This window comes from Pseudorasbora parva, chromosome 1 (genome assembly GCF_024679245.1).
Source record: "Pseudorasbora parva isolate DD20220531a chromosome 1, ASM2467924v1, whole genome shotgun sequence".
NCBI classification, from domain to species: domain Eukaryota; kingdom Metazoa; phylum Chordata; class Actinopteri; order Cypriniformes; family Gobionidae; genus Pseudorasbora; species Pseudorasbora parva.
The window spans coordinates 30904404-30918477 of NC_090172.1; the positions used below are offsets into that span (position 1 = coordinate 30904404).

The following is a 14074-nucleotide window of genomic DNA, read 5'->3' on the forward strand; positions in this document are numbered from 1 at the left end:
TCTTTTTCTCCCCCCATATTTTTCTTGTCTGGCTACATTCCTTGCCACTTCTAAGATAATTTATTTTGGTAATTCTCACAGGAACAGAGATAGGTTTATGAGAAGTATTAGTGTATTAATATATTAGTTCTGTTCTTTTGTCAGTTAATTGTGTACTTGTCACACCGAAAGTCTGAATTACGTCTGTGAATTTGCATATTGACCCATAGAGAGATTGTAAATGTCCTAAGAAGAATAAGAGCGAAACGAGTGTTCCATGTATGTCTCAAAGGTATTATTTCATTTTTTTTCAAAGCTTAAGCATGATTGTTTCCTCTTAGGCATATAGATTTCATATCAAGGTCTGCTTTTGTTCTGTACCTTCGGTCAACTGTTTTACAGTAGGTGCACATAAGTTGTGTTTTATTAAGGATTTTAAGAATAATCAGCTTTATCAGCAGAAATTTTTATGGCCTGAAACACTTACCCTTTCCACCATAGTAACAGTGCCTAAATCTGCTCTTCCGTCTGGTCACATTCAATTCTATGATCTGTATCATAGCACTTTTATGCTCTGATGTTCAGTGTGCTAGCATATTGTTACCTAGTTCTTGGCTCAGCTGCATCCCCTGATCCACATTAGCTTGCTATGCTGAACTGCCAAAGTTACCATCCGAAGCCTGGTGCAGGGTCTCATCTCTCCCTGCCAAAACCATTGCCATCATAATACACTGCGGAAGCACTCGTCCGCTCATTTACAGGAGAGTTACGGACAGGGGACGATTCTAGATTTTTAGTCAGGTTTAGCCCCTTGCCTGGAAATGATCTCTGACCTTGGACTGGGGATGGTCTGTCATCGTTTACTCAAATTCATGCAGTTCCAAACCCAAATGAATGACTTTCTTCTATGGAACAAAAATAAGCATTGGAGGATGCTTTTGAAGAGCACTCAGCATGTCAAGATGCAAAAATTCCAAAATAAATTAACAAAAAAGCAGACATTTCGATTTTTAATGGCATGAGGGTGAGTAAATGATGACAGAATATCTTCAAGTGTGATTTATTGGTGGTGGTCTGCCTGAGCTGAATTTGTTCTAACATTATGTAAATGATTGGCTGCGCTAGTGATCCAGACAAGAGAAGAGTTTGTTGTGCAGGCCCCTAGAGACAACTACCACAGCTTACACTCCACAGTCAGGCAGAAAGGATCTGTACATGCATATGAATAAACACACACACATATGCATGCAACCTTTATTCATAATTTAAATGTATTTTTTTTTTTTTTATCATCAGTGAAACATCAATCCGTCGCTCTGTTGAGGATGTCTTGTGTGTTAACTGGTCAACATACTCTGAGTTGGCTGAACTTACTCACGAACATGTTTTTGTAACCAGCATACCTTGAGTAAGCAAGGTTTGGGTTAATCAACCGAGAGTTCAAGGTATATGTGACGGTAGGTTAACCTTGTTTTCTGGAGAAGAAAAAAAACAGGTGATTTTACTTTTAAATGTATATATTTAGATTAACCTAAAGTATGAATCAAATGTTTATATAAAGAATACATTTTATCTTACATATATTAATAAAAATAAGTCAGGATACCAATTTTAGTGAGGCGTAAGTGAGCATCATGGCTACAATTTTGGAGAACATGATTTAACCAAGTGCAACATGTTCCTGGGTCAACATCTTTGTTGATCCTGGAACATCAGTCCAATCTGCCAATCAGCCAATCAGATTTGAGGGACAAGATTACAGTTTATGTAAAGTTTATGCTTCCAACATTAGGTGTTTCTACATCAGTGTTATTAATATAGAATTTCCCTCAAATTTTAGGCTTACATTATGGGATAGGATTAAGATAACATTTGCGGACAAACGTGTTAGGACCAACAACATTGTTGAAAAATGAATATAAATAAAATAATAAATTAAAATTAAATTAAAACCTGTCACAAAAAGGAAAAGTTGCTGGCAATTGTGTGTGTATGGACATTTACTTTAAACCCAAACCACAACAAAATGCAATGCGTAATACAAAATATGAGTTTAAACACACCTGTGAACACACCTTCATATTAACACAGTACATTGTGCCCTATTTTACAGACTTTTACAAGCAAAAGCCTCTTTGAATATGGGTGTCTCCAACCTATTTGCAAATGCAGTTATTTGCATAATTATTCACATCTAGAATTGTCCTGTAAACATAGCTCGCATAGCTAATTTGCAAACAAACGTGATAGCTTTATTTGAGATCTTAGTAAATCAGGGCCATTTGACAGAAATATTTCTAATTTTACAGCTGTTGCTGATCATTTTAGCTTTATTGGGGAAGGAAAGATCAATGAACAATGTAGACAGCCAATAAAAGTAATTGTCAATCTCCCCTCCTTTTTTATCACTGTTTCCCACCCTCTCCTGCCATCTGGTTGCATCATGAGTTATGATCAGCACAATGGAATCAAATTAAATTAATCAAACGTTGTTAGGCTGAGCATTCAAATTGATTTACAAGCCTCGCTCTGAACTATACTGCCCTACAAAGCAAAAAGGCAGTAACTACGCAGAGTGCAGAACTGAGAAAAATGACTTTAAAGTTATCCTGTCATCCAGCCTAAGTAGTTGTAGGTAGATTATTGGACATGTGGCTTTTTTGTTACTTTATATTAGTTTTATTTTTGTACATATCAATCCTCATTTTTAATTTGGTATTTTACCCCTATTTTGCAGTTACTGTATTCTTGCTTTGTATTACTTACCAAAAACGTGGCACCATGCCAAGGAAAAAGGCAGTAACTACAGATTCTCCAAGAACTATTTTGCCACAACTTGGGCTCTGGGTGTGTTAGATATATTACTGTATTTTACTGTATTTGAAATAATTGGAACCATTTGTTTTTCTGAACATGGATATACCAAACCCAAATTAATTTGACCATTTTAGGTCAATATTTTCCACCCGGAAGCTGTTCTGGTGCTGAAACGGCTGCTTAAAGTCTCACATTGCTAAGCTGTATCAAGGCCCAAATGGGGACAATTTATTTTGAATAGGACCACATTATTATGTGTGAGTATTAGATTAATGTGTCTCTGGGGGTGTTTCTCAATCTGTAATGTAGTATCTGCTATACCTACAAATCACATTCATGTTAAAGCATTGCAAAACAACTTTTCTTTGGAGCAATATAGGCAAGTTAAACTCCAATTCAACAGAGCAAAACAAAATCATGTTGCCTAAGTGTTTCTAACGCTTTTTGTACTCTTATGATGATAACTAAGATAAACAAGTTGATGATTTTATATGGTGCAGTATCTGTTTCAGTAGGTTTATAAACATAAAGTACTGAATGAAATGAATACATGGGACAGATATTTCAAATTAGTAAACATACATTTAATAATAGATTGTGTGTGTGTATATATATATATAAATAAATAAATAAATAAATAAATAAATAAATAAATAAATAAATAAATGAATGAATGAATGAATGAATAAATAAATAAATAATGATGATAATAATAATACAAATAATTGATGAACACCACATTTCATATGGTTATTACTCCTCATCCTCCAAAACATTGCTCACAGGCAGGGAATACCAGAACACCCTCCTGTTTGGTGGCATGAGGTGACAAAGATTACAGAGGATGTCTCTCTTCTTGACCTCCTCAACCCCTCTATTCTGTGGTCGCAAAAGAGTGGGCACCTTCAGCGAGAATTTCTTCATGAGGAAGTCCAATTCCATAAATTCATTCTCCGTATGGGACAGCTTGTAAAAGAGGCTCTTGGAGCCACGCCGCACCTGTATCTCCGCCATCTCCCCAAGCTTTGGTGCTTGCGCTTTCTTGACCTTGACGGTGGAGTGGCCATCCCTCCAATCTAGCACATTGGCATTCTCCAATTTGATAACATCCACCTTCCTGGAGTTGGAGCTTGCCACAACACTCACAAAGTCCTCAAAGTCGTAGACCACACCACCTGGACGGCTCCTCATTTGCTGCTCGACACCATGGTGGAAACTGTCTGCGCTCATGAACGTGTGTCCCCTCTCAAAAAACTTTAGTGTGATGTCCTCCTGTGAAATGGTGTCACTGTTCACAAGAGTGACAAGTGAGGATAGAAGGCACCAGTTCTTATTCTGTGCACTGCAGTTGTCCACCCAGAATATGGTGTGGCGTACATCCCGCTCCTTCTCCAATGCAGTTGTATATGCTGATGTAATTTCCGCGGCACTTCGCCCAGCCATTCCCTCGTGCCACAATACAGAGATGGTGTTTTTTTTGTTTGTTTTTTTCCCCACTGAGGCAAATGTTTCGTGGTATGCCACGATGCGACGAGTAAATACTGCTGACTTGACTCCTGGCATCCGTGGCAGCATTATCACCTTCTGGAGGTCCACACTCCGAACTGATGTCATGTCCGGCCAGTCCCTCTCTGCATCTGCCTGGTAGCTTTGGCGGCTCTCTAGGGCAGACTGCTTATGTTTGTTCCACCTTAGGCACTCTGGGCAATCTGAGCTTTCAGTCTCCCCTGTGTGGCAGTTCACATGTTCTGCATGTTCCAAACAGTCCTCACATTGCTCCTCCCCAAGTTTGGCAAAGCTGATTTTTTTGTCTTTTACCATCTTCCTGTATGCTTCATAGGAGCAGGCGTTTCCTTTATCCAGGTAGTCTGAATGCATCATCTTAATTGTGATGTCACTTGGCAGGTACCGTCGATTTGGGGCATGCTCCCGTCTGTAATGGCTCACACAAGGATGGAAGGACTCAATGTGGTCATCAAGGGTCTTCACGTCTATCTTGTTGACTGCAGCCTGCCTTCCTCTCTGGTCCTTGGATGGAACCAGTGGCCTGGTGTTCGACTTCCCCATCATGGAAATAACGAGACTGTCATTTTTAGGGTGGTAGCCCAATGATGACAGGAAAAACATTTTGCAGACCTGTCTTGGCTCTCCTTTCTGGTTTTGCAGGCGGTAGATAAATGAGCGGCCACGGCGACTTTCTGGGCCGGTTGTTATTCTTTTGGTTGGCATTGGGGTAACTGAGTAAAACATCCATGATCGTCTTTCTGTGTAGGTCATCTCCCAGTACTGACTCCATATCTCCCTCCGTCTTTCCTCTGAAATATGGTCTGTACACCTTCTTCGACATTTGGCACCACATGGCTCTCTCATTGGTGGTCGACGTGATTCAACATCAGGCTGTGGCCCTGGCTGTGGCTCTGGCTGGGGCTCTGGCTGGGGCTCTGGCTGGGGCTCTTGCACTTGTTCTCCTGGGTCTCCAAGTTCCACTTCAGTCTGTGCCATCGTAGGGGTTGGGACATAATCTAGGTCTGTAATGTCATCATATAAGCTGTCCACGCTGGTGGTATCCAGGAAAGTGTCCAGGATGGTCCACTCCATTGTTTCAGCGGGGGGCAGGACTTGCTGCCTCTTTGATGGAATACCTACATGTGTATCTTAAATGAAAAAGAGAGAAAATTAGTGGCATGAATGTAAATCCACATCTGTCTGTGTCTGTCTGTCTGTCTGTGTAGGCTACTGCAACAAATTATTATTATTATTATTATTAGTATTATTAGTATTTATTATTAATTATTATTATATGGACCTACAGGACAACATCTTCACTCTGATCAACATATGTAGGCTATATATCGATGTCTGTATATCATAATATTTAATTGTACAGGGAATAATTTTAATAAAGTTTAATTAATTAATAAATGCCTAAATAATGACTAACACAATAATAAATTAATAATTTTTAACCCTTAATGAAAATGAAGAAAGAAAAGCCAACATACAAAAAACGCAGCCTGGCTTTATAAGTTACATTAGGTTGTAAGTTGTATTATCCTACAATAATAGGATAAAACAGAAGCTTGCAGTAATGCAGAGGGAAACATTTTCATAGGTTAATATAATTAAGGGGAATCCAAATTAAATATATAATTTTATATTTAGAAGAACAAACCGTGCAATAAATAAATGCTTAGGAACAGGAACCAATGTGTTGAGCCTGAGCGCTAAGGGGGGTCGTAAATAACTGCCGACTCGCTCTGCAGAAGTTTGTTTTTGTTGAAAGCATGATGCTTACAGTAAAGAGAAAGGTGTCAGTTTTGCTCACAACTCACTAATTTCTTTAAACAGCGGACATAGTCTTTAAACAGCGGACATAGTCTTCAAACAGCGGACGCGAAGAGAGTGCGTTTTAAGTTGAACAGACACCTGTTGCCGTTTCTCTGTCTGTTCGTTAGTAAGATAATTCGAAAAGTACTGTACGGATTTGGATGACATTTTCGGACAACATGGGTATTAGGACAAGGAACAGATGACTACATTTTGGTGGTGATCCGGAACACGGGACATTTGGAATTTGTAATGCTACATTGACCGCGGTTATTATGCTCTCCGAGTGCTTTTCTAGTTATTGAATATTTTTCCACCGCTGATTGGATTATAACTTTGTGTCATGAACAACAAAATGATGACATGGCATCGGCGATGATGTGAAGTTACAGAGGATAAAGTTACAGCTAGGAGCAGGGAGGATCAGGGGGAGGTAAGCAAAGCTATTTGAAACATCGCCTGTTAATTAGCATAATGCTTTCTGAATGGACCTCTGAGAGGAAGTCCCGCCCTGGCGGCTGACAGGTGTTTATATTGTGATAGCCTAGCCTCTAAATGTTTAATCTGTCACTGTTACTTACCATTCTCCGGGTATTTTCTTTTCAACGCCAGTTCGACCATCTTCTTTCCCCTGCTTTGTGCCATCTCAAACAAAATTTGTGGGAAGTTAGAAGGGTGAAATCGCAAATGTTAAAACCGTCTCGTGAGGATGCCGCTAAATCAGCTGTGTGTGTTCACCATGGAAACAGTAACTGCGCTGCGTAGCAACACGGTTATTTTTTGTTGGGTAAAACAAAACAAGAATACAGTAATGGATGTTACTGTACTCATGCTTTGTTTCACTAGGCCTTTTTGCAGTTACTGTACAAACGACTACCATTTTTCACCAAAACGACACACATTTGAGATAATATTTTTTGTCACATAACAAAGGATGCCTTGAATGTCATGAAAATGATAATAACTCATTTTTGACCAAAAATGCAGTTACTGCCTTTTTGTTTTGTAGGGCAGTATAAACATAGCTGTGTCAATAAAGACATCTATTTCATTGTGTCTGAGACAGTGTGCCTGTGCTCCTCCCACTTCCTACTCTTTCTCTCTCCCTCTCTCTCCTTGCTCTCCCTACTTCATTTTGTTCGCTCATTGACAGGGCTATTAATTAACAAAGTTCATCAATTGTGGCTGCCTTCATTTGTTTTCCTGTCATGAGTCCTGCCATACTGTACATGCTCTAGGAACAGAAAATGGTAATAATACCATCTGATCTGCATGTAGAGGTCACTTTTAGTTATTATAAATTACCTCTGCAGATTAAGAGGACAGGAGTCAAACATTTAAGAGAGGGAGAGAGGAAACAAAGGAAAAACTTTTGAAGCTTCAATGCTTAAATTTCAGCTAACAGGGAAAAAAGAAGAAGAAAAAAATGGGCATAACCTCTGACAGAATGAAGGAGTGCAACTATCAATACAAACAACATATATATATGCATAATGTATTGGGGAGCAAGGATGCATTAAACTGATCAGAACTGACAATAAAAACGTATATATTGTTACAAAATATGTATATTTCAAATAAATGTTCTTTTAAGCTTTGAAAAAAAAAAGTTAAAAAATTGATAATAAGACGAAGGGTTTTTTATGTTTTTAATTTTTATTTTATTTGTAAAGCAAATTGTCATATACATGTCCTATTTGGCTTAGTTTCTTTGTATTTTAGATCTGCTCCTGTTTTCCTGTCTGCCCTGTAATTTGATGTTTGTGTTTGATTAATTATTGTAATGATACTAGAAGGCAGGATTCAATAGCAAGTAAAAAGTCTCTTTATTGAGAACACCAGCACAGACGATGACAAGAGATGCAGATCCAGAGCGAAGGAAACGCTTGGTAGCACAGGGACGCTGCAGACAACCCAGACCTCTGGTGCGAGGATGAAGAAGGTGATGATGAAGACGATGATGAGGAACACTCAGGCAATGGCAGGAGAGACACAGGAACAGGCAGGACACAGGGAACATCCAAACAACGCTCTGACAAAGACAGGTAGAAAGCAGTGAGACTAAATAGGGTGTGATGATGATCTGCAGCTGGAGCGCTGATCAGCTGCGACAGGCAGAAACAATGATCAGCTAAGCAGCGGCTCCGCCCCAACACAGCCACACATACATACACACGAGAATGAGACAACGAATTCATAAACCGTGACAGTACCCCTCCCCCTAGGAGTGTCTCCTGACACTCCCAGGAGAACCTACCTGTTGATTGTAATCATCGATAAGGGAGTGGTCCCTAGCAGGAACCCAACATCTCTCCTCTGGACCGTAACCTTCCCAATCCACCAGGTACTGGAAAACGCGTCCCCTCAGTCTCGAGTCCAGAATACGATTAACCGAATAAGTGGGTTCCCCATCTACGAGTCACGGCGGTGGGGGAACTGGGACTGGCAGATTAAGCTGGGAATGAAAAACAGGCTTCAATTTGGATACATGAAAGGCGGGATGAATTCTCCTGTACACAGGAGGAAGTTTGGCGGACTGCCACCAGACTAATGATCTTGGTGACAGTGAACGGGCCAATAAATTTGGGAGCAAGTTTATTAGACATGGAGCAGAGCGGAATGTTCTTAGTAGAAAGCCACACTTTTTGACCCACGGCGTATACGGGAGGCTTAGACCGGTGGCTTTAGCCTTAGTGCGCGCCCCCACCTGGAGCAGAGTCTCACGGGCTCTGGTCCATGTGCAGTGGCACCTCTGGACAAAGGTGTGAGCGGAGGGGACCGCGACTTCGGAATCCAGACTAGGAAAAATAGGTGGCTGGTAACCTACACTACACTCAAAAGGGGAAAGGCCCATGGATGACACTGGTAACGCGCTATGAACGTACTCAACCATAGAGAGTTGTTGACTCCAGGATGAAGGATTCTTGGACACCAAACGTCGCAACACTCTCTCCAGATCCTGATTGGCTCGCTCAATTTGACCATTGCTCTGGGGGTGATAACCCGAAGACAGACTAACTGTCGCCCCTAGTAACTTATAAAACTCTCCAAAATTTGGGAACCTCTGTCAGAGACCACGTCCATTGGGAGGCCATGTAACCGAAAGACATGATCTACAACAGCCACCGCTGTCTCCTTGGCTGAGAGTAATGTGGGCAAGGGAATAAAATGTGCTGCCTTCGAGAACCGGTCCACTACGGTCAAAACAACCGTCATTCCATTAGAGGGCGGTGACAAAATCTAGCGCTATGTGAGACCAGGGTCTCGAAGGAATCGGTGGGCAAGCGGGCAGAGGTGTTAACTCTTCCAAGGCCAATTTGACCTTCGATTCGACCTCCCATGTGAGTGCAGAGATAACCATCTTCTCTGGCAAAATGCACTCGGGAGTAACCGGGCGTTCGGAAGGATCAAAAATGCAAGATAAAGAATCGGGTTTGATGTTCTTAGACCTGGGGGGGGGGGGGGTACGAAAGTCAAAACGTCCGAAAAAAAGTGCCCACTGAGCTTGCCTGGACTTAAGTCTTTTGGCAGATCTAATATATTCAAGGTTCTTATGATCGGTCCAAACTATAAAATGTACCCCCGACCCTTCTAACCAATGACGCCACTCTTCCAATGCTAACTTGACGGCCAACAATTCTCTGTTACCAATGACATAGTTACATTCGGCAGGTGACAGACGATGTGACAAAAATGCGCAAGGATGCATCTTATTGTCTGAAGAAGAGCCTTGGAATAGATCTGCACCTACCCCCACCTCTGACGCGTCGACCTCTACAACGAACTGACGTGAAGAGTCAGGAGCCACAAGGATGGGAGCCGAAACAGAACAACTTTTCAGATTGGTTAATACAGCCTCTGCTGTATTAGACCACCTGAACGTAGTTCTGGGAAAGGTCAAGGCAGTCAGAGGTGCGGCTAGTTGGCTGAAGTTGCGAATAAAACCCCGATAGAAGTTGGCAAACCCCAGAAACCTCTGTAGGGCCTTACGAGAATCTGGACTTGGCCAATCTACCACAGCCTTAACCTAGTCAGGGTCCATACGCACTCCCTCCGACGAGACGATATACCCTAGGAAAGGAACAGACTGTGCATGAAAAGTGCATTTCTCCACCTTGACAAAAAGCCCATTCTCTAGCAACCTCTGAAGTACTCGTCTGACATGTTGAATGTGTTCCTGGAGAGACGAAGAAAAAAATCAATATGTCATCCAGGTAAACATATATAAACTGATCAACCATGTTTCTCAACACATCGTTGACGAGTGCCTGGAAAACCGCTGGGGAGTTGGATAGCCCAAAGGGCATCACCAAATATTCAAAATGGCCCCTGGGGGTGTTAAAAGAAGTTTTCCATTCATCCCCCTTCCTGATGCGAACCAAATGATAAGCATTACGCAAGTCCAATTTTGTGAAGATGGACGCTCCCTGCAACCTCTTGAAAGCTGAAGACATCAACGGCAAAGGATAAGTATTCTTAACCGTGATGTTGTTCAGCCCTCTGCAGTCAATGCAAGGTCGCAGAGTACAATCCTTCTTACCCACAAAAAAGAACCCCACCCCCACTGGAGAAGAGGAAGGGTGGATGAATTCGGAGGCTAGAGAATCAGAAATATATTTCCCCATGGCCTCCCTCTCTGGGACAGAAAGAGAGTAAAGCTTGCCTCTAGGCGGAGACTTACCTGAAAGTAAATCTATAGCACAGTCATAGGGACGATGCGGAGGAAGAGAAGCAGCACGGGACTTACTGAACACTTCCTTCAGGTCGAGGTACTCTGAGGGAACGTTAGACCAATTCACTGCCTCACTCTGAAAAACAGAACTGGACAGACGAACAAGCAGATACAAGACAAGACTCATAACATTTAGTGCTCCAAGATAGCACAGAGTTGTGTCCCCAGTAAACCCTGGGGCTATGCTGGATCAGCCAGGGATGACAGAGGACCACAGCATCCAGGGGTGAGTCCAGGAGAAGAAAGGATATTTGTTCCATGTGATTGCCAGATGTGATGAGTGTCAGGAGGCCTGTAGTGAGCGTGATGGGTGGAAGTTCTTGTCCATTGAGTGTGCTGACAGATATGGTGTTCTTGAGGTGAGTGATGGGTAAACCCAGATTACGTGCCAGACACAAATCCATAAAATTCCCTTCAGCGCCAGAGTCCAGAAGAGCTTGACAGGTGTGAGTCTGGGCTGCCCACAGCAGTCTTACCAGAAGGAGAGTATGGGCTCAGGATCGTAGATGGGGCTGACCGCATCCCAACTGCTGGCCTGAGGGAATTCGATACCTCCAGACTGAAAACCCTTCCTGGCTCGCTGTTCTAGATGGCTGAGACGGGCATCCACCCTCAGCGCCAGCTCGATGAGTCCATCGATCGTCTCCGGTAAGTCCAGGGTGAAAATCTCCTTGGCGAAGATCGGCAAGTTGGCGAGCTGCCTCCCTAACTGTCACAGCCCGGTCAAACACCCACTTCATCTCCTCCGCCAGTGCCTGGAATGAGGAACAGCAGTGTTGTTGATTCTCCCACACCGTCGTCCCCCACAAGACCGCTCTTCCCGTCAGCAGTGTGAGGACAACACATTTAGTAAGGAAAGCTCTGCAATAATTAGTCTCACCCGAATAACACTCTGGCAACGGTAGGCGTGGTTCATGCTGGTGGCTCGTAGTGGCAGGGGGAAGCAGCGGTGGGCTGGGCACAGTGGGACTAGAGAGTTGTTGAATCCATTGGGTCAGCTCGGACACCTGCGCTACCAAGGTCTGAACTGCTCGTCCCGTGACGACGATATTCTGCTCTTGTTGATCCATTCTGGAACTGCTGCGTGACAGAAACTCAGAAATATCCCTGAACTCGCTGAATCCATCTTGGTCAGAGCGTTCTGTATTGATACTAAAAGGCAGGATTCAACAGCAAGTAAAAGTCTCTTTATTTAGAACACCAGCGCAGACGATGACAAGAGATGCAGATCCAGAGCGAAGGAAACCCTTGGTAGCACAGGGAGGCTGCAGATAACCCAGACCTCTGGCGCGAGGATGAAGAAGGTGATGATGAAGACGATGATGAGGAACACTCAGGACACAGGCAATGGCAGGAGAGACACAGGAACAGGCAGCACACAGGGAACATCCAAACAACGCTCTGACAAAGACAGGTAGAAAGCAGTGAGACTAAATAGGGTGTGATGATGATCTGCAGCTGAAACGCTGATCAGCTGTGACAGTTGGAAACAATGATCAGCTAAACAGCGGCTCCGCCCCAACACAGCCACACATACATACACACGAGAATGAGACAACGAATTCATGAACCGTGACAATTATTCTGTTCACCTCGTTCGTAGAATTCCTCATTTAGTCTGTGATTTCTTCAACCACCAAATAGGTGGTGATGTGCATTAAGTAAATTATGTAAATCACCATTAAACCATCGGTTTCCATGGTAAATGTTCAATTTGTTGCTTTGTTGAGAATGTCTTGTCTTTTCACAGTCAACATACTCTGAGTTGGCTGAATATACTCACAGATGCATTTTTGGAACCAGCATACCTCGAGTAAGCAAGGTTTGGGTTAATCATCTGAGAGTTCAAGCCTATATGGTGGTAGGTTAACCGTGCTTTCTGGAAAAACCCCCAGTTCTTTGTCTGGTCTCATCTTTGTGAAGTTGATGTATTACCCCATATTTATGCCCAAAATCCTGTTGATTATTGAATTAAAATACTATAACCTTGCATTCTTTGTCTTCGTGCACTCTACAGTCACTTGTGATAGAAGACCGGGCCCAAACCGTCCAATTAATTTGCTGCACATTTTTTTCCCCTTTTGAATTTTCTTTTTTCTCCCTTTTTTAGGATTTACATGCCATTCAACTCTGAGGGACAGTCCACTTGAGGACCATGTGATAGAGTGCGCATGTGAAAAAAAAAAGTGACTGTGTGCTCTCAGATGGGGTATAAAGCTCAGGAGGCTCAACATTATATGTGCGCGAAACTTATTTTTTGACACTAACTCAAAGGTGGCTTAATTCATACAATTTACTAGCCATTGTATGATTAGAGATTTTTTATGGGGCCAGTATGACATTTGGTTACATATGTGTGAGTGATTTGCCAGCCTCTGTACCCAGAGACCAGCAACGATTGTGACAGAGATTACGTGTAAGCCCAACGTAGATGGTGTGTAGAAGCCAGAGTATCACAGAAATTGTGACCAGGTTTGTGTGCTGGCTACGTAGCTCCATGTGGGGCTGCTCATGAAGTTTGAGGGCATGGAGTGGAGCCCTGTCCACACCACCACAGTTAAGGAACATTTTTGACCCATATTGAGGAAATCCATTATTTCTGAAAAAATTGAGCTTTGTGGACATTCATGGCATAGACGAGTTTAAAGAGGATGCTGCCCTGTGTTTCCATCTGGTCCTTTCCAGCCCCAGTTCTCCTATATGTTTGTTGCTTCCGTCCAGTACCTAGTCTCCAGAGTCCCCACCTCCTCTACCGAAGCCAGCCAGTATGGCCTCACCTTCACCTGTCCCCTCCAACCCCTCTACTTACCCATCCACCCACTGCGCTGCATGGATGTGCATTTGAGCTTCCAATCACCAGCTCCGTCCTGAGAAGAGGATCGCCATGGCTCCATGCTAGTTCACCCCACCTAAATTCTCCAACACTTTAGCATCTCCTTAGCTCCACATTCTCTCAGCTCCACTAGGTTTTGTCAATCCTAATGCTGCATTCACAATACGATGCAAATGACACGAATAAATCACACTATTTGTGAACATTTTGAATCCATTTGTTTCATTCACTCGTGAAATTTGCTTTATTGGTGTTTGATATTCACAACACAACAGACGCGAATTTGCGTCATGGGAGGGGCTTCTGCCAGACAGCGGCTGTCATCAGAAGGACTAGCCAAGTTAAGGCTGCTCTCGCCGGGGTTGATGAGTGCTGACCCATCACCT

General features: G+C 42.8%; 1 protein-coding gene across 1 annotated transcript; it reads right to left on the reverse strand.

The window, feature by feature from the left end:
- Positions 1-3491: 3491 nt before the first annotated feature.
- On the reverse strand, positions 3492-7141 carry LOC137084061 (uncharacterized). Its single transcript, XM_067449993.1, has 2 exons — positions 6705-7141; positions 3492-5450 (listed from the first exon to the last, which is right to left on the reverse strand). Exons 1-2 carry the CDS (start codon positions 6766-6768, stop codon positions 3550-3552), a joined length of 1965 nt encoding a protein of 654 aa, XP_067306094.1. The 5' UTR covers positions 6769-7141; the 3' UTR covers positions 3492-3549.
- Between the last annotated feature and the right edge of the window lie 6933 nt (positions 7142-14074).

Bases quoted from the DNA above. Each gene is read 5' to 3' on its own strand.
- LOC137084061 (XM_067449993.1), bottom strand. From the start codon at position 6,768: ATGGCACAAAGCAGGGGAAAGAAGATGGTCGAACTGGCGTTGAAAAGA. The intron at 5,451-6,704 runs GTAAGTAACAGT...TTTTCATTTAAG, and splicing joins AAGAAAATACCCGGAGAATG to ATACACATGTAGGTATTCCA.